The sequence below is a fragment of the Grus americana genome, chromosome 4, assembly GCF_028858705.1.
Source record: "Grus americana isolate bGruAme1 chromosome 4, bGruAme1.mat, whole genome shotgun sequence".
Lineage (NCBI taxonomy): Eukaryota > Metazoa > Chordata > Aves > Gruiformes > Gruidae > Grus > Grus americana.
Window position 1 is genome coordinate 58,925,236 of NC_072855.1, and position 25,520 is coordinate 58,950,755.

At 43.8% G+C, this 25,520-nt stretch overlaps 1 protein-coding gene across 2 annotated transcripts in view; it reads right to left on the reverse strand.

The window, feature by feature from the left end:
* Positions 1 to 14: 14 nt before the first annotated feature.
* SLC20A2 (solute carrier family 20 member 2) overlaps positions 15 to 25,520 on the reverse strand; it is a 59,380-nt gene continuing 33,874 nt past the window's right edge. For both annotated transcript variants that reach the window (XM_054823953.1, XM_054823954.1), the window contains exons 5-11: positions 25,398 to 25,494; positions 22,367 to 22,483; positions 21,459 to 21,662; positions 19,453 to 20,041; positions 8,190 to 8,375; positions 7,390 to 7,474; positions 15 to 1,715 (exon numbers count right to left, since the gene is read on the reverse strand). In XM_054823953.1, coding sequence (XP_054679928.1) covers positions 1,551 to 1,715; positions 7,390 to 7,474; positions 8,190 to 8,375; positions 19,453 to 20,041; positions 21,459 to 21,662; positions 22,367 to 22,483; positions 25,398 to 25,494 — 1,443 coding nt within the window. In that variant the 3' untranslated portion in view covers positions 15 to 1,550. The remainder of the gene's footprint in view (positions 1,716 to 7,389; positions 7,475 to 8,189; positions 8,376 to 19,452; positions 20,042 to 21,458; positions 21,663 to 22,366; positions 22,484 to 25,397; positions 25,495 to 25,520) is intronic.

Genomic DNA, 25,520 nt, shown 5'->3' on the forward strand with positions numbered 1-25,520 from the left:
GGCAAACAGTGATAGGGGCTGTTTATCTTTTTATTATAAATTTAGTATGAATGACCAATGGAAAAGTCACAATGGAGTACCAAGAACATTTTATCAAAATTTTAGCAGCATTTAAACAGTAATAGATTCCCAACCTCCTCCGGGCACCCCTTGCCCTTTGCCTCCCACCCACAAAACAGTAACCTTCACCCAAATGTGCTTTCCAAAGCCGTGCAGGGGATGTAGCTAGCCATTTCCCCCTGAGCTGCCATGAAAGAATCTCATCCCAACTGCTGGTTACCCACGCAACCTCCATCCACGCAGGGCCAGGCTCCCGTCCCCTCCTCGCGGTCGGCAGCATGGCGGGAGGCTGGCGGGCTGTGGCGTGGGATGGGACTTGCCAGGGGGGGGCCCAGCATCCGCTCGCATCCTCGCCGTGCTCCTCACGCCAGCCCCCGCGCAGGTCAGCGCTCCCGCGGGTGCCCATACCTTCAACCACAAAACCAGGGCTAAGCTCGTTTCCTACCCGCTGTTGCCCTTCACTTCTGTACGTGGGGGTGCCGTGCACCCCGCAGTCCCACTCCTGTACCTGAGAGTGTGCGGCTGTTTGTGGCTGGATGGACAGAAAAAGGGGAGATTGACGGTCCGTTCCCCTGCTGGAAGTGATGGCAGGGCAGCCAGGAGCTGAGATTTGAACGGGAAAGGTAGAAGGTGAGCAGTGAGATACTTCAAATTCAACCCACAAAATGAAATTGGTCTACTATCAGCTACTGTGGAGAACCATGGTTTGCCTACTAAGTAACAAGAACTAACTTTTTTGTGTGCTTTTTTTTTTTTTTTAAGTTACATTAAGACATGAACAGTATTATCCCTCAGTGGCGGGAGCTTGGTGAAAACAACGTTGAATTAGAGGTGGGGGGAAAAAAACAACACATGCCCACACGTGTACACAAGAACATAATATTGGCAAGCTATTCCCCTGCTTCTTTGGTACTTCCTAAACTTTCTTATCCAAAATATATAAGGGAAATGCACCATTTAAAAGTTACTGTCTGTAAGTATTTACACAGCCATAACCATCACGCTATGATACACAAAAATCAATATGATATGAACAAAGTTATTTTATGAAAAGCACTTCTGCACATTTTATTTTGTTCCAGTATCTTAATAGCTTTAAAAAAATTCATGTGTTACGCAGTCCTGTACCTCGCTTCTTCTTATATCAAATGGACAAGAAACATTTCCTAATCCATACTCTTCTTCAAAAGATTAAAAAATTGCCACCAAAATGATACACTATGTACAAATTTTACTAAATATTAAATTCTAGGCAATTATTTTCACCCCACTGATAATATAACTTAGGTATTGTTACCTACTATATGCATATATATTTCTTTAATATATAAGAAATGGCACCACATCACCATGTCACCAATATGACACATTGTTATGTACAGTAGATAAGAAGTTAGATATGGAAGATGGATCTTCTCCGACTGGTTCTTTCACGGGAATGCTTCTCCCCTCGGCTGGCCGCTTCCCCTTTTCCCAGCGAAGGAGGCTCTTCAGACGTAAGGCAGGATCCCGTACATCAGCAGCGCCATCACCCCGGCACTGAACAAGCCGGCCACTGGCACAGTCACAAACCACGCCAGGAAGATGTTGCGGAAAAGGCGCCAGTCGACAGCTTTCTTGGAGCGGATCCAGCCGACGGCCACCACGGAGCCGACCTTGGGAGCGCAGGGAAGAGAGAGGGAGACAAGGTGTGAGCACCCGTAACATGCCCCGGCCGCACCAATGCCAGTCAGCTGATACCAAGCGATGCTCTGAGATAAAGGAGCCCCCGATGATGACGATGGCTCTGGTCTGGTGGGGTGGCAGGAGGGCAACAATTCCAGGGTGCTTTAGCCTTTTTTTTTCCAATGATCTCCTGTTTTTCATGGGTCTTGGGGTCAGCCAAAGGAGAATAACTATGTTTGCGGGTTTTTCTCTGCCCTGCTAGCTGCTGGATCAGCCATGAGTGCCACCGAGGCAGCCCTCCACCCGCCCAGCACCTGACTCAGTCTGCAGGGGAGAGAGCAAGCGTCCGCCGAGTCCGGCCAGACTGCGGTCTAAATCATGAAAACACTGGGAAAGTTGTTTTTAAGGCTCTGCCAGAAAGCACGGCATGGGGCAGGTTGGGATAGCTGGTATGGTTCCCGTCCCACCTGCTTGTCCTCTTGCTGGTTCGGGATGTCCTGGCTGTTCAGCCCAGCAGCTGCTGAACCTCTGCAGCTTACAGCCTGGCATAGGGAGCTGACTCCATACAGCACCCATATATTTCAATACTGCGGGCTATAAACAGGACAGCAACGGCAACGTAAGCAGCTGAGCCCCCCCCGTAACAGCAATGGTAACTTGGCGGGGCCAGACAGACAGCACAGGGTTAGACCCAGTACAGCCGCCCTACACCAAACTCATCAGTCTGAGCCCTCTGAGGAAAACCAGCCCTTCTGGACCAGCCGGCCAAGCAAAGCATCCAGAACTAAAATTCTCCCTGCGGACAAAGACATCAGCCTGATGCTATGGGGCATGCAAACTGCACGGACATCAAGAGGTCTGCCTTCAGGTGGGGAATGGATAAACCACCACTTCAAAATATCCTTTGAAGGCACTGCTATCAGGGCAGCTGGGTAGGTTGGTGTTTTTGAAGACAAAACACACTGTGGCATGAGCAAAGCTACAGCCTTGTCTTCCTTCAAATGTATTTTCAGTTAATAAGCTCAGGTATAAGCCCAGCATATTTTTTTTTTAAGGAAGAACTGGACTGAGAAAAACATTTCCAGTGAAAAATTATGCAAAAACTTCAGAAACATTGTGTTTTCTTTCTGCCCTGGAAGTGGTCCTCCGTGCCGCTAACAAAAGCATGTAAATCACTGCAAGTCTATTCACAGCACATGGTAAAGCAGCAAGAAATGTGGAAGGAATATCCTATTTTGAAGGAAAGGAAACTCCAAGACACAGCTGGGCATGCGCTCCCTCAAATGCCATCCCTGCCTCCTCTTCCCTGCTTGTTTTCTTAGTGGGAGTATCAGTCCCTGCCTATAGATTAGAAGATGGGCTGCTGTGGAGCACTGTGGAGCCAGGAAAATGATAAATGCTGGGAGTACAGGGAAGCAGGGAGAGACAGGATGGGGATATTGAATCCGCATCTTTTGTTAACACCTATTTAACTTCTAACTGCTGCTTAACATTTCTTTTTTGGAGAAAAAGAGTTATTTGTGGAAGAACCTGTAACTCTAGGGAAATAAGACTCTCAAAAGTGCCTGTGACAGAACAAAGGAAAACTAAAGTTGATATTCTGGGACTGAAAAGGCCTCGGTCTAAAGTTTGGTCCAGTAAGGAAATCTGTTAGATAATATTTAATCTGAATACCCCTTGAGTGGAAAATACATTATTCTGTATTTATGAGGTGTAAGTGTATTTAGGAGGTGCCCAGCTAACCCCAGGAACCCCACACTTCTGACTGTATCAAAAGTGTTAACCTGAGGAAAAAGCATTTGGTTTTTCAGCTGCTCAGCTGTTAGGCTCTGCTTTACGTTTTGCACATCCTTAGCATCCGTCTGTCATGCTTGCAACAAGAAGCATTGCGTATTGAGCGAGCCTGCAGTCTACGTACGGTAATCTCTGAGTCATTCCTGAAATTTAAAAGGTATCAGCAATGATGGCATTGGTAATCTGTTTTAACCATTATTAAAAGTTTAGTTTATTAATAGTGATTTCGATGGACTAGAGGTTAGGAGAGTAGCTAAAACGGGGGTGTAGGGACACTACACCGTCTGCAGAATTTCAGATGATATCTACTTTGAGATTGGTTTGAAACCAGTGCAGTTTGCCTTCAGTATGCTCTGCTCAAAGCATTACAGAAATGCTTTTGGCTCTCTTGTTCCCGTGCAATGGCGTATCATAACAACACACAGAACGTGATAATTCCACCATAGCAACACAGAGAATATTTTTCAAAAACCCTGAATCAAAATAGCAAAATGGAGCTGACAGTATGAGCTCAGCAAAGTCACTTTTGCACAGAAAAAGCATTTAACTCCTGCACTCTAATTTTATCTGTATGGGAGCACGTTCAATCTGTTATAGCTAAGAAATGCCTGTTTATTTCTACACCTTGGAGTAAATTTTGCCTACCTGGGCAGCAGAAAGGCAAGGCAAGCATTCACACCACAGCAGCTTTTCAGTGCTAAATCCCAAGGGAGATTGAATGGGTGCAGGCAGAGCAACGTGGCTACCGTGTTCAGACGCACAAAGTCCTTTGGAGGATCAAAAGGTTAGGTCTTTCTCCCAGGTCCTTTTGACTTCGACGCATTCAGAGGGACTTACCTCTCCCCTTTGACTCGTGGCAAGGACGAAGGTTCAGTTCAGGCTCTCAGCAAGCACCGAGCGTGGAAAAGCTGCTGGGCCGTAGATTTAGGACTGGCATATCAGGCGGTGCCTACCGCATGTAGACCAAAGCCTCTGATTTAGGACTGAGTGCAAGTCCTGATCTGAGAGGGCATGACGAGTCTTTCTGAGAAGCCAATGCTTTTCCTGCAGTTTGCCACCACATCTGCTTTAAGACCTGAAAACTGCTGCTCAGAGCTTTCCTTCGTACTTGGTCTCCATCTTTCATTACAGTCTATTGTTTCACATCAAAAAGATCTCCATGCATCTAAGGTGTTTCACGCTGCTCCTTCTTTGCCGTCGGTTTATCTAGTTGCTGCATGTTCAGTTGACTGAACACCCCTTTGGTGTTCACTTTAGCAAATGCTATTTTGCTGTGGAGCAAATGTCAGGGAAAAGAATAATTCCCACTCCCTGAAGCTAGAGGCTTAGGACTAGGCTTACCTTGAACCCATTTTCTTTTTGATTTCTAGGGCAAAATTATTTTTCTGCTAATTTTTAAGAAGGCATTTCTGTCTCAAGGGCTGACAGCACTTTCAGAGAGGCATTTTCGCATGGAGTAAATTATATATAATAGTTCTTTTATTCCTTCACCAGGCCCTCGAAGAAAACAAGGAATACATCTGTTACAACTGTTTGCTTTATCTTGCGTTGATCACTTAGGATCTTTCAACTCAGGATCTCATTTTGCTGAAACACAGAGTCAGTTATAATAATGGGACATCCTGGTACAGTCTAATCCTATTGTGAAGTGGATCGTCCCATTAAGAATGATCCATCTAATGAGATACAGCAAACTACAGGGAGCAGACACAGACTAACCACATTAACTGTTTTTATGGAAGTATTTTTTAAAATAATTATTTTGCTCTGCAGTTAGAAAAGACCAAGCTTTGAACTGCATTGACTCAATGAATACCTCCTAATGCTGCCCTCTCATTAGCTTATGGCTTCCAAGACATTTTCTTTTTAAATTCAGTCTATTTCTCTGCACCAAAGTGTATTTTTCTCTTTTACTACGGTTGGCTAGAAGTGCTTCAGGCACGCAACTGGGATAATCAAAGCTGTATTATTCTCCTTGGCAAATTCTTCATCACACATTTGATATACCAGTCAAAGGGAGGTGGTTTCAGGCTAGCATTTTTAGAAGTGGATCACGTTGTTATTATTTTTCCCCTCCCTGCTTGATTCAGAGGAACCAGAGTTCGGCCAACGCCAGGAAATCTGAACAGCCTTTCAGAGCAGCTCAGCCTTGGCTGCTTCTCAAAGAACTCCACAGAAGAAAGAAATGATTTTGCAACAGAGGAAGGCTTTCTGAAGAAATGGTTTTCACTAGAAAAAGGCTGATTGAACCAACTTGGGGCGTTTTGCAGGATGTGTGGATTTCATTGACTCTTTCACTGGAAACCAGGTCAATGTCACAGGCAAGGATGCCCGGCTTCTTGCCAGCCTGCCTGCCACGCCGTGGAGTAGTTAGCCCTGAAAACCTGCCTGCCCCAGCCCCAACCAGAGCTGGAAGGGCTCCGAGGTCCCCGGGGTGCAGCAGCAAATCCCACAGGATCTGGCTCTTGTAGGGCTTGGTGGTATGTCCCGAAGCAGAGGGGCTTTGCTAGTCTAGGGTCTCTGATTTCAGAGGGGCTTCTCCACGCCCTGCCTGCGGGCGAAGGAAGCAGACAGCTCTTCATGTCCAAGAGCTTGGGAGTCCGTGGGGAGGCAAAGGAAAGAAAGATGGGATTTTTGACCTGGGAATTTCCTGGGGAACAAAATTCCAAATTCCCACTATGTTCCTCCAGCAGTGTAAATGTCCACATGCTCCTTGTTGCCTATGAGCAATATAAATGTCTTCTCACACAACGTATCATGCAACACAATTAAATTCTGCTCATTACCCAGCCTATATCTATACTTCAAACTGGTCTTTTTTTTAAAAAAAAAAAAAAAAGCCAACAATCTTGTTCAAAGAACTAATTACGAGGGCTGGATTCTGTATTATAATGCACAAAAGTAAGGACAAGTTGGTTTAAAAGAAGAGAGACATTAAAATATTAGCTTAATGACGTAGCAGTGTTTTTCATACAGGTGGCTCTAAAATACACATAACTGGGATCACACAAACTATGAGTCTAGATTATTTTAATATGTCTATATTAGTTCAATACAACCACATAAGGGTGAAAGATGTTCCAGACTTTTGTGCAATTACTTATAACGCTGACTTTGCTCAGCCATACTGGCTTTAAAAGCAGTCCTTGTTATTTTGCGATCACTGTCTGCACGGCACATCGCATAGTGAAGGCAATCTGCGACAATCGGTATCTCTTGTATTGTGTTATGGTTTGTCCTAGTGATGTGATTTACTGATGCGATCACTGCAAACTCCAATACCTTGCAATGGGTGGAGCTTATTGGAATACCCACATTTGAGGCTACAAGTACCGTTAGCGCACACATTACTTCAATGCAAAATCCACTGTGAAGAAATAAAAAAAAAAAAAAGACAGATGGAAAACCTGTAGTAAAAGAGTTATATGCAGGAAATCCCATGCCATGCACTTATCAAGAAAGTGAAGTATAAATGATGAATGGTGCGCAGCCTCTGAACAAGGGAAAAATGCTACCTGACCAGGTTCAAATGGCACCGTCGGAGGAAACCAGGTTCTTCCTTGTAATCATTTGCTTTAAAATTGAGGTCACGTTTTTGTAAGTGCTGTTTTTCTTTAATCACAGCTATGGAGTTCATACTGTGTCCAATTGCAGCGACTTTACTGTGACAACTCCAATGCATTTTTTGGAAGTCTGATTATTTTCCAGTGTCACTGGCACGGCTGAGACACGCTGACGCACCTCCGCCTAACCGTCCTCCGTGAGCGACTGCTTTCCTCTCGCCATGCCATTATCCACTGGCTCAAGCAATACAATTTTAAGATGAATAGTCCAGACTGCCTTGACTGCAGTCACTGGGCAAAGGCATACCTTGCAGTGTGTAGTACTGACAGGAAGTCCAACATTGGAAGCTACCACAACTGTGAACGCCGAAGCCAACTCAATAGTGAATCCACTGCGGGAAGCATAAGAAAACACTTCACAATCACTCTTTGCATCAGCTTGGACTGATACCATGCAGTGTGCCAAAGTCTTACCCGTTTCTTCTTTCGACTGTTTTATCTCCAACTGATTTTTGTCATAGGAGTAAGGTAAGAGAACAAGGAAGGGCTGAATAATGGGAACGGCACAGGCTAGTCATCTGTAGTAACCCGGCTGCACGGCTCATTGCGTCAGGGACTTTTACTACTCGACGCTGCAGTGAATCATGCCTAATTAGTAATTTGGTTAAGCACCAGCAGAGGTCGAATATGCATCAAGGACAAAAATTACTGTAATAAATACATATGGTTTTAATAGTCTGAAGCACGCTGGGAAAGCCACTGTAATCTTGCCATTACCAAATGCAAGATTCTGCCATGATAATTAGGTCATCAGCAGAAGACCCTGTTCACGTAGACCTCTACGCCTCAAACACGTTCAGTATTAGTTTACAGGGTTATCTTTTTTCCTTTCTCTCTTTCTTTCTCTTTCTTTCTTTCTTTCTCTCCTTTTCCTCTTTTTCTTCTTTCATTTTTTAGAAAGACAGAGAAGTCGAAGCCAGGTTGTCATTAAAATCAAAGCACAGCAAATCCAGCAAACTGCATTACAAACAAAATACTGGAGCAGCAATTTCTCCGACTGGTTCACGCACAAAATTCACACAACCGTAATGACAACTGTGCACCTACCTTGATGGTGTGATCGGAGTGAGGTCTTTACCCATGGTCTGGATAACTCTTCTACCCCAGACCCAGAGACCCACACAGATCCCAACACCTCCATAAAACAGCAGCCAGACAGGAGTCGACGCTTCTTGCATTACACCACCTTGCTCGTAGATCAGCCAGAGCGCAACGAGGGGACCGATTGCATTGCTGGAGAAACAGAAAAACATCGCCCGAGTTATAAAAATGCAGATAATTGCTTTGAAAGAAGTCTATTATTTTCTGCGTGGTTTTTCTTCATCGTGCGTGCAGCGCTGCTCTGACTTGACCCTACAGGCAGCACCCTTTCTTGCTTGGAAAGGCTGCAGCAGGGGACTCTTATCATGCTGCTTTTTCAGTCGCCCCTTCATCACTGATAACTATAGCAAATGCTGAAAGGAATTTCTCTTTTATAAATCATTTCCTGAAATGTCAGAGGCGGTAATACATCATTATGTCTATTCTGGGACAAAACCCAGTATTTTCAGTACTGCACTGAAATTATCTCAAAATTTACCAATTCAAGAGCTCTGCATCTTTAAAATTCAAGTATTAAATTAGCTCTTTTTGTCAAAGAGGGAAATTAATGAACAAAATTACCATCACAGACAAGAAGATACTAATGTAATCTAGCCTGACAACCCATAATGTTTGGAGATATGATCAGAATGCAGCCAGGAAGGTGACTTAGTCCTTTTCAAACGCATTGTAGAGCTAGTTGGACTGGATCAGAGAGGACTTCTTGGTGACACAGAGCTGGCATAAGCACTTTTTGCTACTCTGCTGCTGCTATCTAGAAAAACACTGGAAGTCAGCAACACTGAAGTCCCCATTCCTAATGCAGGTCACATGATACTGGCGGCTGGAGTCTCCAGTGCCTGGAGTGACACTTCTGACTCTGCTTATTCTAAAAAAGCATCAAGTTTCTAGACATGAGAGTTAGAAGAAAAACTTGAAAGCTGGTATCCAGTTACTTTAGAGGCTTAAATACTAAAAAGCAGATAAGAATTTTGACATCCCTTCTTTTTTTTCAGCTCTTTCGGTAAACTGAGTAGCTGCTTGCCCTGCTGAGCAGCATTTATCCAGAACCAAAAAAGCATAAGAAGTGAGGCAGCGCTGCACTTATGTCTAAATAATCATGAGAAGAACTGAGCAAACCTGTCCAATGTCATTCAAAAAGTTTGAAAAGCAACAGGAAGCTCCCCTCTTTGTCAACCGATAAGAAGAGCGGGTTGCGGCGTGCAACGCAGGCAGGACCGACAGCTATGCTCGCCCTGCAGCCAGGACTGGCTAAATTTAGTTCCTGGTCTTGCTCCAAAGCACTCAGATGGAGTAAGGGCCAGTTTTAACATCAAATGTTGTACAAACCAAGCCACCGTAACTGACAGTTAATAATTTACTTGAATGCCATCTTTTCCAGATACGAAATGCTAGGGGCTCAGCGCTAATTGCCAAGAGACGAGGGTCCTCAGCACTGCAAAGCTCGGCACATCTAAGCAACACGAGACCCTCCTTCTTTCTTTGGGTCCTTGAGAAATTGAGCTCTGAACCCTGACAGGCAGTCCTGGAGCAAAGTAACTAGGAAGGAATTTTCTCTTGTAAATATACACAACACTATTCAAGCTGCGAGGCAAACGAAAATGCTTTAAAATGCTCTTTGATATAAAAAGGAATGAATAATTCTTATGGATTTTGAGAAGGATGCTGGACATAAATTAGTGAGCTAACATGGATAATAAAATCCAGTGGGTTTGAAGACACTGGGTAGTATGATGAAGAACTAAATACACTTTAAATAAAGAGTGATTTCCACTAGCAAAAATACTTTAAAATTCTGATACTGTGCCTGAGTATGCATTTGATTTGTTGAGTTTTTGCGTGAGTGAAAGGACAGTATGTGAAAAGTCCTTAGTGCCTAAATGCAAGAATTATTTTGTCTTCAAGGAAGAAAAGATTCTTGATCGAAGCATTTCTAATATTTTTAAGTCAACCTGCAACTTCTTTGCCAGTGTTTTCAGGTGTGGATTATATTGCTTGCACATTTAAATGTCTTATTGTGCATAGAAAAAGAAAGGTAATTGATTGTACCTTGAACTGATGGATGCAGAAGGATGGATAAAGGCAACTAAAACATTGATCAGATGAATAAAGGGAAAACTGATCACCCCTTTTTATAGTGCTGTATGACATAGGGACAACCTCCCTGTTGAAACTAATAGGTACATTTGGAGCAAGCCCAGGCACTGGCTGTTCTGAAGAGATTATGGATGGATATTTGTCAGTCCTGTAAATGGGAAGACAGAAAAGGCTTCAAAAACTACAGCAGCCAACTATGTTCTCTTTTGTACCAAAATCCAGTTTTAATTATTTGCAAATGCTACACCTCTGTGAATCAACTAAGCTTAATCCTTGAAGAAAAGGTTATTTTCTTATTTGTGGTGACAGAAGGCAAGGCAAAACTCTGCTGACATATGCTTAGCCTTGGAGGATCCGAGTGAGTTCAGAAGAGATGACGCTGATGCCCACAGAGGCAGCACTTCTGATACCTTCCCTGTAGGAAAAGAAACCAGAGGAGCACTAGATCCATACATGCTTGGAAAGGCAAAAAGGTAATTAACTGCATTTTCCTTTGTGGGTATCTACATCGCTGGTTATCTATACCAGAGACATTTCTCCTCTCCCTGTAAATCATATTCAATGATATAAACGTTCAGCTCAGGCATTTCCCAGCCTGAATACCTGCAAGTAGCTACCAACAGTCACCAAACCAGCAGTGCACAGCTGGTGGCTCCCGTCTACCACCATCACAGCTCTTCAGAGGGCTTCTTCGGCTTCTGGATCCAGTCCTAGCGGCTTGCAGTATCAGTGCTTCCTATGCCAATGGAGAACAGCTCTAGAAGAAGCCGCTAGGCCTTTCCTACCACAAAACTGCCAAAAGCTCACAATGAATGCATCTTGACTCACAAAGACTAGGATCTTGGTACTGCATGCACCAGCTTTGAGACATCATGACGAGCATGTGCAATCAACCATCCTTGGAAGCAGGAAGAGTTCTTTGGTAGAAGACAACCAGTCCCAACAGGAGAGCAAGAGGGAAACATCTCATCAAAAAAAAGGAGTTGTTAGATAAGAGACTTTGATTTGAGACCTTCTGCAGTTAACAGATGTCTCCTACAGCTGAGTGATTAAGCAGATGAACCATGAGGACGCTGGCTAGGCTAGGATGTGGCTTTCACAATACTTCCTACTGGTTCTATCTCATTTGACTCAAGACATGACTAGCAGGAAAGCAGACTTCAAATCTTCCGTGCATTTGGCTAAGACGCATTTTGCAAGTCTATTTTCATGAAGTGATTTTCTCTTACTCTCCCACGCAGCTCTCTTACTTAACTAAATCTCCTTTGTGCTGGAGCTCCAAGTCTTACTCTTGGTAGTTTAGAGGGAGAAGAAAAAAGCCTGAGATGGTCACCCAGGGGGTCTGAACCCATATCCGCATCTATCTATATGTAAAACTGACATTAGGTTCCTATGTAACTGAAGAGCTTTCGAGGATGTTATGGTGTTATTTAGCTATTGGGTTTAAAATCCAAGATAAGCTACTCCTGTTGTGGTATTACTTAGTTTTGTACACCTAATACACATTTTTTCCACTGAGCACAAGAGGATGACCATTACAAGTTGATTTTAGGATGAATTTATAAACCGTTATGGCATAAGAAGCCTAACTCCTGAGTCTACCTGTCATGAAGTGTATTCTCCATGCCCAGTATTTCTCACCATCTCTGCCCAGCTCTGCCAGCCCCAATTACTCGCGGGGCGCAGGACTTTGCAGCAGGGGCGGTGCGTAGGGGCTGTTCGCCTTCCCTGGAGGCACGATACAGGATTAAATGCCATCTACAGTAACGTTCGTACTTGCAGATGCGTGCCATGGCGGTTCAGCAAAGCGCTGCTGAGTGTTTCTGAAGTGCTGTCTGACCCTCATGACGATTTCGCTAGCTCTCTCAACTAACACGAATTGGCACGACTTCTTTTTTTCTGCTCGCTTGTGCCAGTTGAGAATCTGTCCCACACCATTTATAAAGCTGTTGTGAAAGATAGCATTTGACAGTGAATCTGAACTATAAATAGAGTTGGCTTCTCCTCTCCCCTGTGATACAGATAGTATTACCAACAACCCACCACCACCACATTTAGCTATCATGAGACAGGCTTAGAAATTACAGTTTCCCATGCATACACACACACGAGCAGAGATTTTTAAGTACCTTTAGGTCACAAGTCCAGGCCCTTCTCTGGAGGAACAAAGACTACAACTTTTTTTTTTTTTTAGTAAAAATTAACTGTTTTTTTCAGTAATGGAAGGATGGCATCAGCTGAATGCTCTATCACCAAATCCCATCGAACTTCTCATAACATTTAATGAACTAGCAAGATTGCTATTACCTCACTACTTCTTATTTGAGGGGAGCAGTGAGTTGCTCAAAAAGAAAATCAAATTGTATTTGAATGCTATGATCTGAGTAAGCTTTGTGTTATAATCCACAATCTACAGACTTGATGACCATGCTTTGATTCTCTGCTGCCTGAAAAAGCAGATTGTGTTTTAGCCACTGTTTCTAGTTGAGTGAAAAAACTTGACACATACATTATCACCGAATAAAACTGAATGACGAGCAAAATAGGCATCTGAGAAATCTATATTAGGCTTCCAGTATTACAAATATAATTACAAAATCCCCAGTCATTTGACTATTTCCCAAACCAGGATTTCACAAACGAACTCTCCACTGGGAAAATAAGTGGGATGGTATTTCTGAACATGCTGCAGTTACGCCTGCAGACATTGCCCAGTTGAGTAAGGGTGCAAGGAAGAAACGCCTGTATGTACCAACAGGGAAAAAAAAAAAAAGTCCTAATCTCCAAAGATCTCAGATTATCAAGCGAGTTTTATCCTAGTTCCAATAATCGGACAGTTTTGAAATAGTGCATATACCATAGCACAACAAAAGTGTGTCACAGCTGTGCCCTGTGAAGCGCAAGCTTTGGGTACGTTAATGAGTCAGGAAGGCTATGTATTTCTCCCCGCAGCTCATCGCTGCATCCTGTAAATGCTGGCCCTGAAACCCCAATTTCATGGAGCCTGGAGGGCTGGGTCCATCCTCCTTCCTGCCCACCAGCATCAGCCTTCCCCCAGCAAGCCCGGTTGCCAGCCCTGCTCGCAGCAGGATGGGGAGGGATTCCCGTGCCTGCCGGAGCCCCCTGTTTCTTGCTGCTCTTCTCTGGCTTGCCTGCGTGGCAGGAAAGATGCCGTGTACCTGCACAATTAAGGACCCAAGTGAAGATTCACATCTACTGGGGACACAGGCTCCACTTTCAGGACAGACTGCTATTAAATAGGGGAGAAATCAGATTTCAGGCTGCTCTCAGTAATCGTAATGGACAGATTAGCTTCCTAAATTTTCTGAGTGATCTTGACTGCAGCTCTCAGGGAAGAAATAAGAAATACTCATGTTGTAATCCAGCCTTATTATAGCTCCTTTAGACTCTTTATTTAGCCAGGAGACTGAATCCCACTAAGAGCTCTGCGTGCAGTGAGATACCGGCAATGTTCTGGCCCTTCCCTTCTTTAATCCCATTGCATTTACTTTAGGAAGAGGAGAAAGGGTGAGTCCCACTGCTGTCTGTGTGCTCTGACCTAAAACTCCAGGGAAGTCTGTAGGTGGTGAAAGGAGAAGTTTCTTCTCCCTATATTTTGAGCAAACAGGTATTTCCTAGTTTCACTTGCACTGCTTTTGTTAACAATGAATTCTCTATCTGGTAGCAGTTCAGTTTCCCTAAAACCACTGTGACAATGTGTAGAAATATATAAAAAATACTAAACATTTTTACTATAGCCCTGAAATAGTTTTAAATCTTCTGTCTTCAGTAATGTAGCCTATATCATTTGGATAATAAGAGAGCTATTCTTTGTCAAGCTTGTGCCATAAATCTATATGGCATTACCTGCAGACTCTAAGATGAATGACCGCCTTTTCCTATAATATCTACTTATAAATATGCAAGGGTAGTCCTGAAGTCCTTCACATGAAATTTAATGAGAGCAGCCACATTCAAACAATTTATGCAGCAGGAACTCAGCAAAACCGAGATCCCACAGACAACTATGAAAGTTCTGCACACAGGTTTCTCCTCCCTACAGCACGTACCAGCTAAACCTTGGTACCGCCTGCACCATGGCACACACAGACACGGGCAGGTGGCACGGTCTGCAGCCACCCTGTTCAGCTGGAGCATCATGGCTCCTGCCACCGTCACGATAATAAACCACCTTCTTCCATGGCTGGAATCCATGAGCCCAGGGTAGATGCCTGCTCACACAAGCCAGGGCACGTGGCTCCTTCTGCCATCCCCAGGGTTTCTCCTGTGACAGCAGGAATGACGGCCTGAGGCAGAGAGGGAGGGTAGGAAGGGACAGAAGAGGCTATCCACTTATAGGATAAGGAATCTACGAAAAAAGCCTAAAAACACGCACAGACAGGCGTGCAGGAGCACAAGGCTCAGGCTTTTTTCACAGCATAAACAGCAGATTTTAATCAGCAAACCTCATGTCTACCTACAGCATCTTTCCGTGGGTCATCCCACTTCAGTTGCAAGAATTCAAGGAATAACAAGCTCCAGAGGTTGCTTGAGTCAACAAAAGCATCTTCCTGTTTGCTTGGATGGGCTGCGGGGCCGACGCACTGTTTGCTCATAGCTTTCTCATTCCCAACCCAGTAGCAAAGCAGCCACAGCCACCATTGAGCTGAGCACAGGACATAGCTATGGGGTTAGCAGTCCTCTCTAGCCATTTCTGAAACAGCCTGCCCAACTACCCTCGTTTTTGGGAACTAATTCATTCAGACATGCTTCCAGACTGTCAAATGCAGCATAAACCCTACAAGCTTCAGCAACATCCTGCTACCCGCATTTATACAGGTAGGCTGCTGCAGCTGCAGCGCTGAGCTCCAGATCATCATGATTCCTGCTGAACCAACCTATATTTACAGAAAATAAGCTCAGTTCAACTCAACCATAGGTGCATATAATCCCTGCCGGCCAACAAAGCCAGCCTCCCGGCCTCTCTGGAAAGCTGGCTCTGAACAAGCATTTAGGAAGCTGGCAGTTCTCCTTGTGTCACGCTCCTGGCCCAGGTCTTTTTTTCCATCCTGCCCTTTTTATTCTCCTGTTGCCCTTGCAATGACCTGACGTGCTCCCTTTGTGCTCGGGTGCTGAGCCAGTGGGACCTGCTCACTTGGCGCCGCTAATTAAGTTCAACAACAACATTTTTTTTTCCAGCGGTTCTGTCCCAACACATTTAGTTGGGATTTTAAATTCTTTAGATTTCATTCAGCCCATGTGCAGGATGGTGTCACAAGGTTCTTGGTCCAGCTCAGTTAGTCCCAGCCCTGGAAGGGCTCCAGCATCCTTGATACAGTGCATATAAGCTCTGCGGCGGGGGCAAGAGGGGATGGTCTAAACAAAACAGTCACCCAAATAGGGAGTTACCATGACTCCCTGTTTCTTTTAACGCACAACCGCCCCGGCCAGGATCCCTGCTGATGTCAGCCTAAACACGAGCCCTGACTGCTACAAACATCAGCTCCTACAGCAGAGATGGCTGGTGTCATTACGATGCTAAAAAGCATCACCTTGGAAGAAACTGGGGTCTAGCGACCCTTATGACGGGTTAGTTCTGCAGTCAAAGGCAAAATACTGATTTAACTCTTCCAGGTCCAGAAGAAAAGCCTGGACAATGAAACAAGGGAGATCTCCATATGATTTTTTGCCCACTAAAGTGCTATCCAAACTATATGGGGCGCTTCTGCTCCACAAAGTGTTTTTGAGCTGCATCATGGTTCAGTCCGCACCATATGCCTCACACTTAAATATGCTCTAAAACAGGTCAATCATTTAACTACCTGCAGTTTTACATTGTTATGTTAGCTTTTAATTTTTCTCTCTTTGCTCCTCTTATCTGCTCATGTCCCTTCAAGGAATACCAGCAAACACCCTGATGGAAAATAAACAGAAAACATGGCACGAGAGTGAGTTCCAGGATGGGGAAGGAAAACGTAGGAGACAAGTCCAAAGAAAAAGTTGTGGACAATGGAGATGCTACCCTAAATATTTGAGTGAGGAGCTTAAAACCAAATGCAGAGGAAAGTGGGATTTTAACAACAGGATTCAAGGCCAAGAAAAAAAAAATAAGAGAAGCAGCTTGACAGCAGTACCTCAAATGAGCAGAAGGAAAGTGAATGAAGGAGGGAGATGAAAAGATAGCAGCCTTCAGTGGAAGCTGGATTGACAAGGCTTGCTTTCTTACAGAAATGTGGACAGGAAGCTAGGTTCTGCTGCATTATTTTTAAAACAACGCACTGCCTTTCGAGCTCTGCAGATCTTTATGCGACATGCAGAGAAGCCAAGAGCCCAGTAATAAGTCTTCTGCTCTGCTAGACAAAGACTGGCAAAATGTCTCTGCTATATAATCCACAGGATAGATATCTGCATTCCCAGAGTGTTTTATCTACTCAACTTTTTTGGCATGCAAAGGGGTCTTAATGTTTTATTGCTTAGCTAGAACTCAGTTGCAAGGATGGATTCTTATTCAATCCTATACCCATGACCATCTTCTTGCATTTCTACCAGCTTTGACAAAACAAAGCTAACTTGTTCTTTAGTTTTGCAGTTACATGAATTCAGCCTAAGAAGAGCTTTTGGAATAAACAGCATTTAATAAAAACGCATGCTTGCTGGCAAATTTGGTAGGATCACTGATAGAACTTGAGATCTGCAAAACACTAAAACATATGAATTTTCAGGAAAGGATATTGCCAAGGCAACAAGCCAGTCCAAATGCAGAATTCTGGCAGAATTAGGCTGTAAGATGCAACAAACCATACTGCACAGAGTCTAAACCTTGTCTTTCATCCTGTCCAGCTCCTATCAACAGCAAATGTGATTTCTGAACTGACTGTATCCTTACAGATCACTTCTGACAAACTCTACTACCCTTGCCTCCTACTGAAAAGGCAAATGATGCTTGCATAAACACGTGAGTCCTTGAGGACTATGTATAGACATCACCTACGGGGTGATGAATAAAGGAGCAGGGGCACCTACTGTGGTGGGCCGTGAACTTTCTGCAATGGTATTTCCCAGGGTACATTACAAGAAATATCAGCAGTGTTTGTCCTTTCTCCTATGTTCCCCTTGGCACTCGCTGCTGCAGAGCCTGGGTACCAGCCTCCATGGGTCTTTGCTCTTGCCCAGTGTGCGCAGAGCAGAGGTCCTGATCAATGGAGACCATCCAAGGGGAAAGAAAGTTGCACCGCTGCCCTCCGATCTAGAGGATGAGGGGACTCTGAACTCCTTCCCAGAGCCAGATCCCCGCAGATACGCAGGGAGTAATAACAAAAGCAAGGTCAGGAAGGCTCTTCAGAAACCCCTATTCCAAATCCCCAGGACGCTGGATGGACAGCGAGGGAAGAGACATGTTTGTAAGTGTTTTAGAGATGAGCTGTGAGTTAAATCGGGTGGCTGACAAGAGCAAGGAGCAATAACTGTTCTTGCTGAGTGGGACAGCGTTTGCTCAGATGCCTGAGGAGGACTGTGAAAGCGATGAACGCTGCAAAGCCCCGCTGCAAATGCTGAAACCGACACCGGCAGGGCACGGCTAACACAGCAAGGGTTCAGCGGGAAAGGGAATCAGCACAGCCCCAGCTACAACCCAAACAAGGACCGCTGCTTTGACAAGCAGTTTCTGAGTGGATTTCTCAGGGGACTTTATCACCCTACAGGAAAGAGTGCCTACTAAATACCAAGTGGATTGCTCCAGGCCTAGGGAAGAGGCAGTCAAGCCAAATCCTAAAGGAAAAGCGTGCAGTGTTCCCAGGGACGCTGCAAAACCACCCAAATTGCCCTTCAGCCACATGACACTGAGATAGCGAGGTGCAATAGGGCCCTGCAGATGAAGCAATATTATAAGCAGATAAGCAATGTGAGTGCAGACGAGGAAGGTATAAAATGCTCCATGCTGAGCCTACGTCCTACGTCCTTCGGTCAAGTCTTGTACTTTGTGGAATAAAACAGAGGCAAGCCTTCAAAGGAAAAGAAGTTGGCAAATGAGTGAGTGAAGACACTATTTTGCGGGGGTCTGACCAGACAACAGAGGGTAAAGAGGTGCAGATAAACGTTTCTGAGACCAACTTTGAGATTTTATCAGCTGCCTGAGTCAATATGAACATGAGAGAAAGACTCCTGGAGGATGATCCTTTTTCTTTATTCCTGGGAACTGATGTCAATGCCACAGGATTTAAGGACACACTTAAGCCAAGTGACTGAAGGATGAACTCACTGGCCTCTTCCAAACTCAAGGAGCAACTCAACAGTGATAGCGGCTCTGGATAAAACTCCTGCCAGGGAGTACTGTGTACCAGAACTGTGCCAGGAGGTGGGAATTCTTAAATGAGTGCTAGGAGATGAGCCATAGCCCATGTCCCCTCTCTGCACGGGGCACAGGAAAGTGCCCAGGGCTCCTTGGGGGTAGCTCCCTTTATTTTGGTAAGAGAACTGTGGCAGCTGGAGAAGTTGTATGTGCAGTTTATGAACTTCAGTAGGACTTTGATGTTAAAGCTTGTTAGATTTTCTGGACTATTTAGTGATACATTGCCTCACATGGCCCTAGACCCCTGGAAAACTCCCAGCAAAAGATTCAGCAAAGGGAAGTCTGTAAGGGCTGCAGCAATTAAAATGAAGACATTCTTCACACATCTTTTTGCAATGTGACAAGAAATGAAATTCATCTAACGACAAAAATAGTCTAAAACTCTCATTTGCTGATGGTCTCTGATCTTGCAGTTAAAATAGGCTGCAAACTCTGTGGGGCTGGGCCTGTCCTGTTTGCTGCTTTCACTGTGGTTGGCATGCCAGGGGGAGTCTCAATGCCTCAAAGCTTGCCAAATTAAACCTGAACTAATTACTGCACAATTATATAGCAGCAAATGAAAAAAGATGTTACCATTGAGAAGAAAATAAACCATAGGCTCCTGGAAAGCACCAGGGACGTCAGTGTAACAAGCTTTGCAAAACACAGCCCTGATGATCATCTGCCTGCAGAAATTAATACACTTTCCAACCAGCCAAACTGGCAAATCTTGCTCCAAGCACTTAAACTGTAAAATTGCTGGTTTCTGAGATCTCATCCTCTTACCTGACATCATTACCTCCATGGGCAAAAGATCCAAAGCAGGCTGTTAAGATCTGGAGGAAGTGGAAAAGTAGATGGACCTGAGACGTGTCTTTCTCTTCTTTGTCCTCTTCCACAGGATCAACTGGGGGCCGGTTAGGATCTGCGAGTTCAGAGGCCAACTTCATTTCCACACCACCTTCCTCCGCCTCGATCTCCGCCTCGGCCACTGCATTGCAATAGCTGGAGTAGCTGTCATAGCGAACTCGCTTCTTGGAGTAGGAAACAGTGTCTCCCACTAACTTCTCACTGTCCTCTGGAGTTGACGTATCCGCTGCCTTAAAGGAGGAATGCACAGGCATGCCACAAATAGCAGCTGTATAACAAGTATAACTGTTGTTGCGTCGTAACAGTTTGTAGTTGTTTTCTTGAGTGGGCCTCTCATCAGTGGCCCTGTCCAAGTGTATTTTGTGGAGTAAGTCTTTGTATAAACCTGAGTCCTTGTGCACAGTGTGATAAACATGGCCATCGCTCCTCATCTGGCCATCGAAGCTGAAGGTGCCATTGGAAACAGGTGACTTCACCGAGGTGTGTGTCATTGAAAATGCCCTTCCTAAAAAGGCAGAGATTTAGAGTTTTTATTTCTATGAAATGTCATACAGAAGCCTCCTCCCTCCCACTTCGCAAGACAGTAAAACAGCAGCAACTCAAGAGTACAGGACAAAGAAAATCAATTTGCAATATATGCATTGAATAAGCCAAGATTCAATTTACTGCAAAAGAAACTCTCTCATCTTCTGTGCAAAAAGAACTTTGTTGGGTCTCCCCCAGACACGCTGCATGACCTGCAGCAAGTCACTTGGGATCAGCTATTCAAAAGGTGATACTTGAAGGTTAAATCCTCAGGTTCTTCAAAAAAGTAATTTCTATAGAATTCCTTTCTTGTAAAATAAGCTCTACTTTTTCTGAGGTTTTGTCTACATTGAATAGGCATAATAAGGATTTCAGGAAAGGTGGTTTACTGTAATTTCATACTGAATATGAGGTCACCTTTCAAAAGTACCTATGCTTAAGAGACATTTACATAACTTTAAAAAATAATTTAAAAAAGCAGAAAGAAAAAAAGTTCCTGTTCTGTAGAAATATTTCCTCAGCTATTCCAACATTTTGTATATCTTATTTCTATGAACACGATGATAGTTATTCCCACTGTATACATTTAACATTAGCGTACGCTGCAGGACACAAGTCACAGCTAAGGCAATATTTCTGAAGAAACTATCTTTTTCATTTCCTGATGTCCTGGATCTCCACTGTGCAACGTTCAGAATTGGTTTAGCTGTTTCTAAACTGGAAACACACACTCAAAGGGATTCACGTCATGACTTATTTGATTTTGTAAGAATCAGTTGAATATATTAGGCATTTATTAACCAAATTACAGGGCTGTGTAGATGTTAGCAAAGTGATATCAATGTCAGCAGACCGCTAAGTGGGGAGGCTGTGATCCCACCACATAGGAGAACAAAAAGAGCTTTATGCGCACAAGCCTACTTCTTATAAATATATGTTCAGAAAACAACGTGTGAGATTTTTCTAGTGGACAGGCTCCAAACGGTCATACATTTGTCAGCTAAAGCCCAAATCTTTTCATCTCCTGTGGTAGTATGCTAATCATCTTCACGCTGAATTTAACCTTCACACATCAGCAATTTGTGTTCTCTGTATTTTTCCACTGCTTAAAAGGATGGCAACACCATTAAGGATATAAAGTAAAGCAAAAAAGAAAGTAATTTTTGCTTTCAGCTGTTTCTAAAACTGAAATACAGCCAAACAAAATGTAATTGTTTTTAAGTCCTCTCTAGAAAATGTCACTTGTAAATGAGTGTCTTCCCAAAAAGTGCTGAAGAGGGATTAGAGCTGTAAATCCAAAACATTAATTTACCATTTAGAACAGAGACCTACTTGCAGTTAAGAAACCCTATTGAAACAGGGAGAAAATAAACCCTCTGAGTGTCTTAGTTTCTTACCATACGGTACACGTGGATGGTTTCCATTTGCAATAGTATCTGATGCCCCAGCAGCTTCTGTTACTGAGCCAGTAAGGGGAATCGTGCTCTCATCAGATGCTTTGGCACCGGGAAGCTCTTTAAAGACTGGTGTTTCTTCATCTTGAATTTTATCAAGACTTTCATCTGATATCCTTGACAGTGCAGCATCTTTCTTTAACCGGCCTAAGGAAATAACAGTACTGTAATTTTAAACCCAACCTATCCATCTTGCTGCTTATGTTTCCACTGTTTGCATCAACAGCATAGATCAGCGTGGATACAATAACCTGGCTCTGTTTCATACACATTCTTTATTTATTTCTAACACTTATCTTTACTAAATTTGTCTGAGAAAATTCTAGAGTGTCATTGTTTCTTCCTACATAATTTGCCAAAGTAGGTAACTGAAGTAAAACACTGAGGTGCCCATTTATTAATGAAATTTGAAACTTTTCTCTGCATTTTAAATGCTGCATTTGTTGACAGTAGCAAAGCAAACAAGCAAAACACTGTAAAGCTAAAAGCTGTGATCAGCCCAACTTACTGTAATGTTGAAAAAGTCACTTAAAGATAATAATTCTGCCAGATTTTTCCTCCTTAATGTTTCCTTAATAAAATATAAAATGGATTATATTCCAAGATTTATTTTCCTGTTTCTGCTAGACTGTAGATGAAGTGAGCACTGCAATGGATTGCCTAACAAGGTTTTGAATTTCTACCACTGCGGGTTTTTAAGAGCAGGTTACACAAATACATGATGAATAGCTTAAGCACATCCTGCCTGTGGGTGGGGACTGGACTAGGTGACCTCTCAAGGGCACTTCCAGCTCTGAAGTGAAATTTTCCATGATTTTACATCACTCGCATTTCATCAAGCAACTACTTACTTTCTATTTTTCTCTTCATCCAGGGGCACACAAAAATCCAGACTAAGACGGCAAATATTAAGGATACGCCAACTGATATTAGAGCAATGGCCCACATTGGCAGTACCAGTCCCAGTACTGTGAAGACAAAGAAATAAAACTCAAGCAAACTGTAAATTAACATTACTTAATTATCCCAGGCAGTGGAAGAGCAGTCTGTTGCAGAAAAGCCTGTGTTCACAACGTATTCCAAACCAACATAGAATCATAGCATCATAGAATGGTTTGGGTTGGAAGGGACGTCAAAGATCATCTAGTTCCAACCCCCCGCTGCAGGCAGGGACACCCTCCACTAGACCAGGTTGCCCAAAGCCCCATCCAGCCTGGCCTTGAACACTTCCAGGGATGGGGCCTCCACAACCTCTCTGGGCAACCTGTTCCAGTGCCTCACTGCCCTCACAGTAAAGAATTTCTTCCTTATGTCTAATCTCAATCGACCCTCCTTCAGCTTAAACCCATTACCCCTTGTCCTGTCACTACACTCCCTGATAAACAGTCCCTCACCATCTTTCCTGTAGGCCCCCTTCAGATACTGGTAAGCCACAATTAGATCTCCCCGGAGCCTTCTTTTCTCCAGGCTGAACAATTCCAACTCTCTCAGCCTGTCCTCATAGGAGAGGTGCTCCAGCCCTCTGATCAGCTTCGTGGCCCTCCTCTGGACTCTCTCCAACAGCTCCATGTCTCTCCTGTACTGGGGCCCCCAGAGCTGGACGCAGTACTCCAGGTGGGGTCTCACAAGAGCGGAGTAGAGGGGCAGGATCACCTCCCTTGACCTGCTGGTCACACTTCTTTTGATGCAGCCCAGGACACGGTTGGCTTTCTGGGCTGAAAGCGCACACTGCCAGCTCATGTTGAGCTTCTCATCAATCAATACCCCCAAGTCCTTCTCCTCGGGGCTGCTTTCAGTCCATTCCTCGCCCAGCCTATAGTCGTGCTTGGGATTGTGCCGACCCACGTGCAGGACCTTGCACTTGGCCTTGTTGAACTTCATGCGTTTCGCATGGGCCCACCTCTCCAGCCTGTCAAGGTCCCTCTGGATGGCATCCCGTCCCTCCAGCGTGTTGACCACACCACACATGAAGGAGCTGATCATTTTTAACATATACATATATATATATCAGTTAGTGCAGTATTTAAAGGTCTAATTGACATGTAAATCTTTGCAGGTTTAGTCTTCCAATTCTCTGTTACCCCACTGTGACCTTATTTCCAAAGAAGTCAGGGGTAAAACTCCCACATCAGGGCTGCTAAAACAAGTTTGCAGTGATTTTATGCACTAATGCACTTCAAACCATGTTGCCCATTAGGGTAAGTATTTACCTGACCTTTGCTCTAGTCAATAAAGCCTGATGCTTAACTTAATCTAAGCCATTATCTGCTTATGATAATAGCTTAACGTAGTACTTGAGAGCTGAGGTTTCAGTCCTGCAATCACATCAATAACTCGTGTTCCTGTACATATCCCCCCAAGAGAGCTCCTTGCACTTGTTCAATTAAATGATCAGACCCTTAATGAAGAAAGGACTTGTACTCTGATCTTCCAAACCCGTATACGCATGCCTATCTTGAAACCTCTATGATTAATTCATCCTTGTGAGTAAACGCTGCCAGGACAGAGGCCTCGGAGAATAAATGTGTATTGCCTGAGTATCAAAAACAGTGTCCCACCTTTTTATTCATGCACTTGAGAGACTGCTAAGCTGAAACAGAAGGGACATTAAGATTCTTATTTCATTTATTTTGCTTAATGAGTCACTGCAGAGTGCCTGACCTACTTCTGCAGTACAACTAATGAGGAAATGTTGGTTATACAGCTGATTTACTGTGAAACATCTTGGATTCATAGCCAATTAGACTTAAGAAAAGGAATAGTTGGGTTATGTTACCTTCAAATTGGGAACTTCTCAAGCTTTTTATTAATTTCAGTAATGCTATGCTATGAAGTCGAGTCTACCGAGTGCATTTATCTAGTACATCTCATACAACAGGTTTCAGAGAAAACAAATTGCTGTTAAAAAAAATATCACTTTCTAAGCCTGCTTTCTTAATTCAGGGGCACGTTCAGGAGTGTCTCTTCAATTGCCTGTTCATTCATGGCTCTGGGGCAATAATCTGAGCTAAAGATAACATTTAATGACCAGAGTCCTCAATAAAGTAGTCAAGAGCATTCAACACCTTTTTTCTGAACTCTTTCGCTGCAAGCGCTTGTTTAAATGTACACTGCTTAAGTAAAGTTATAAATATACAAATGCAAATATATAAACATAAAATGTGTGAATATAAATATACAAACATAAATATAAAAATATAAGTTCAAATATAAGCACAAGTATTAATAAACACAAACATATAAATGCACATAACATATACAAACACGCAAAAATATAAATAAAGTCCTGAAAATGACATGTATCATTTCCTTCTACTGAGTTGCAGTGAAAACACAGCACCCAAGAAAGAAGATGCATTCAATGCAGAAACAGGCTTGGGGCTTCTTATCATGGAAGGGAAATAAAGAAGTAAATTTAATTAATAGGCTCTGTGCCAGATCTGCCAGAACAGTGACTCTGCTGATTTCAGTGGAGCTATAGTGTCAGACTGAGTGCAAACAGCCTACTGGCTCTTACCGCCCGCTCTGAGCCTTCCCTCCTTGATGCACATATCTGGAATACCTCTGAGAGCTCAACACGTGCTCACATTTACGAGGCCAAAGCTGTCAATTCAGTATGTCCCCTTCTTCTAAAAAGGGATTTTTTTTTTTGTTGTAGCTGTGCTCTTCCCCACTGACCGGAGTGATCAGGAGGGATCACAAAAACACAGGCACAAACAGAAGCCTGTGGGGAGGTGTGTGATTTCCTCTTGCCCTTGTTAACTCCTAACGTAGGAGATAACCGTGCGGTGTCGACAGCCACCTGACAGCACGCTGGCAGAGCATCATTCTACACTGTGGGAGCCTCCCTCCCGTGCTCCCCGCTGTGGACGGCTCACTCACCTGGTGCCCCCGTGTACATGATGGAAAAGACGTTAATAGCTATGGTAGCAGCATAAAACACTGGAAGTGCACGGAGACCATTGGGCACAGGGTCTTCCTGCATAGAAATCAGGGAAAAAAGGA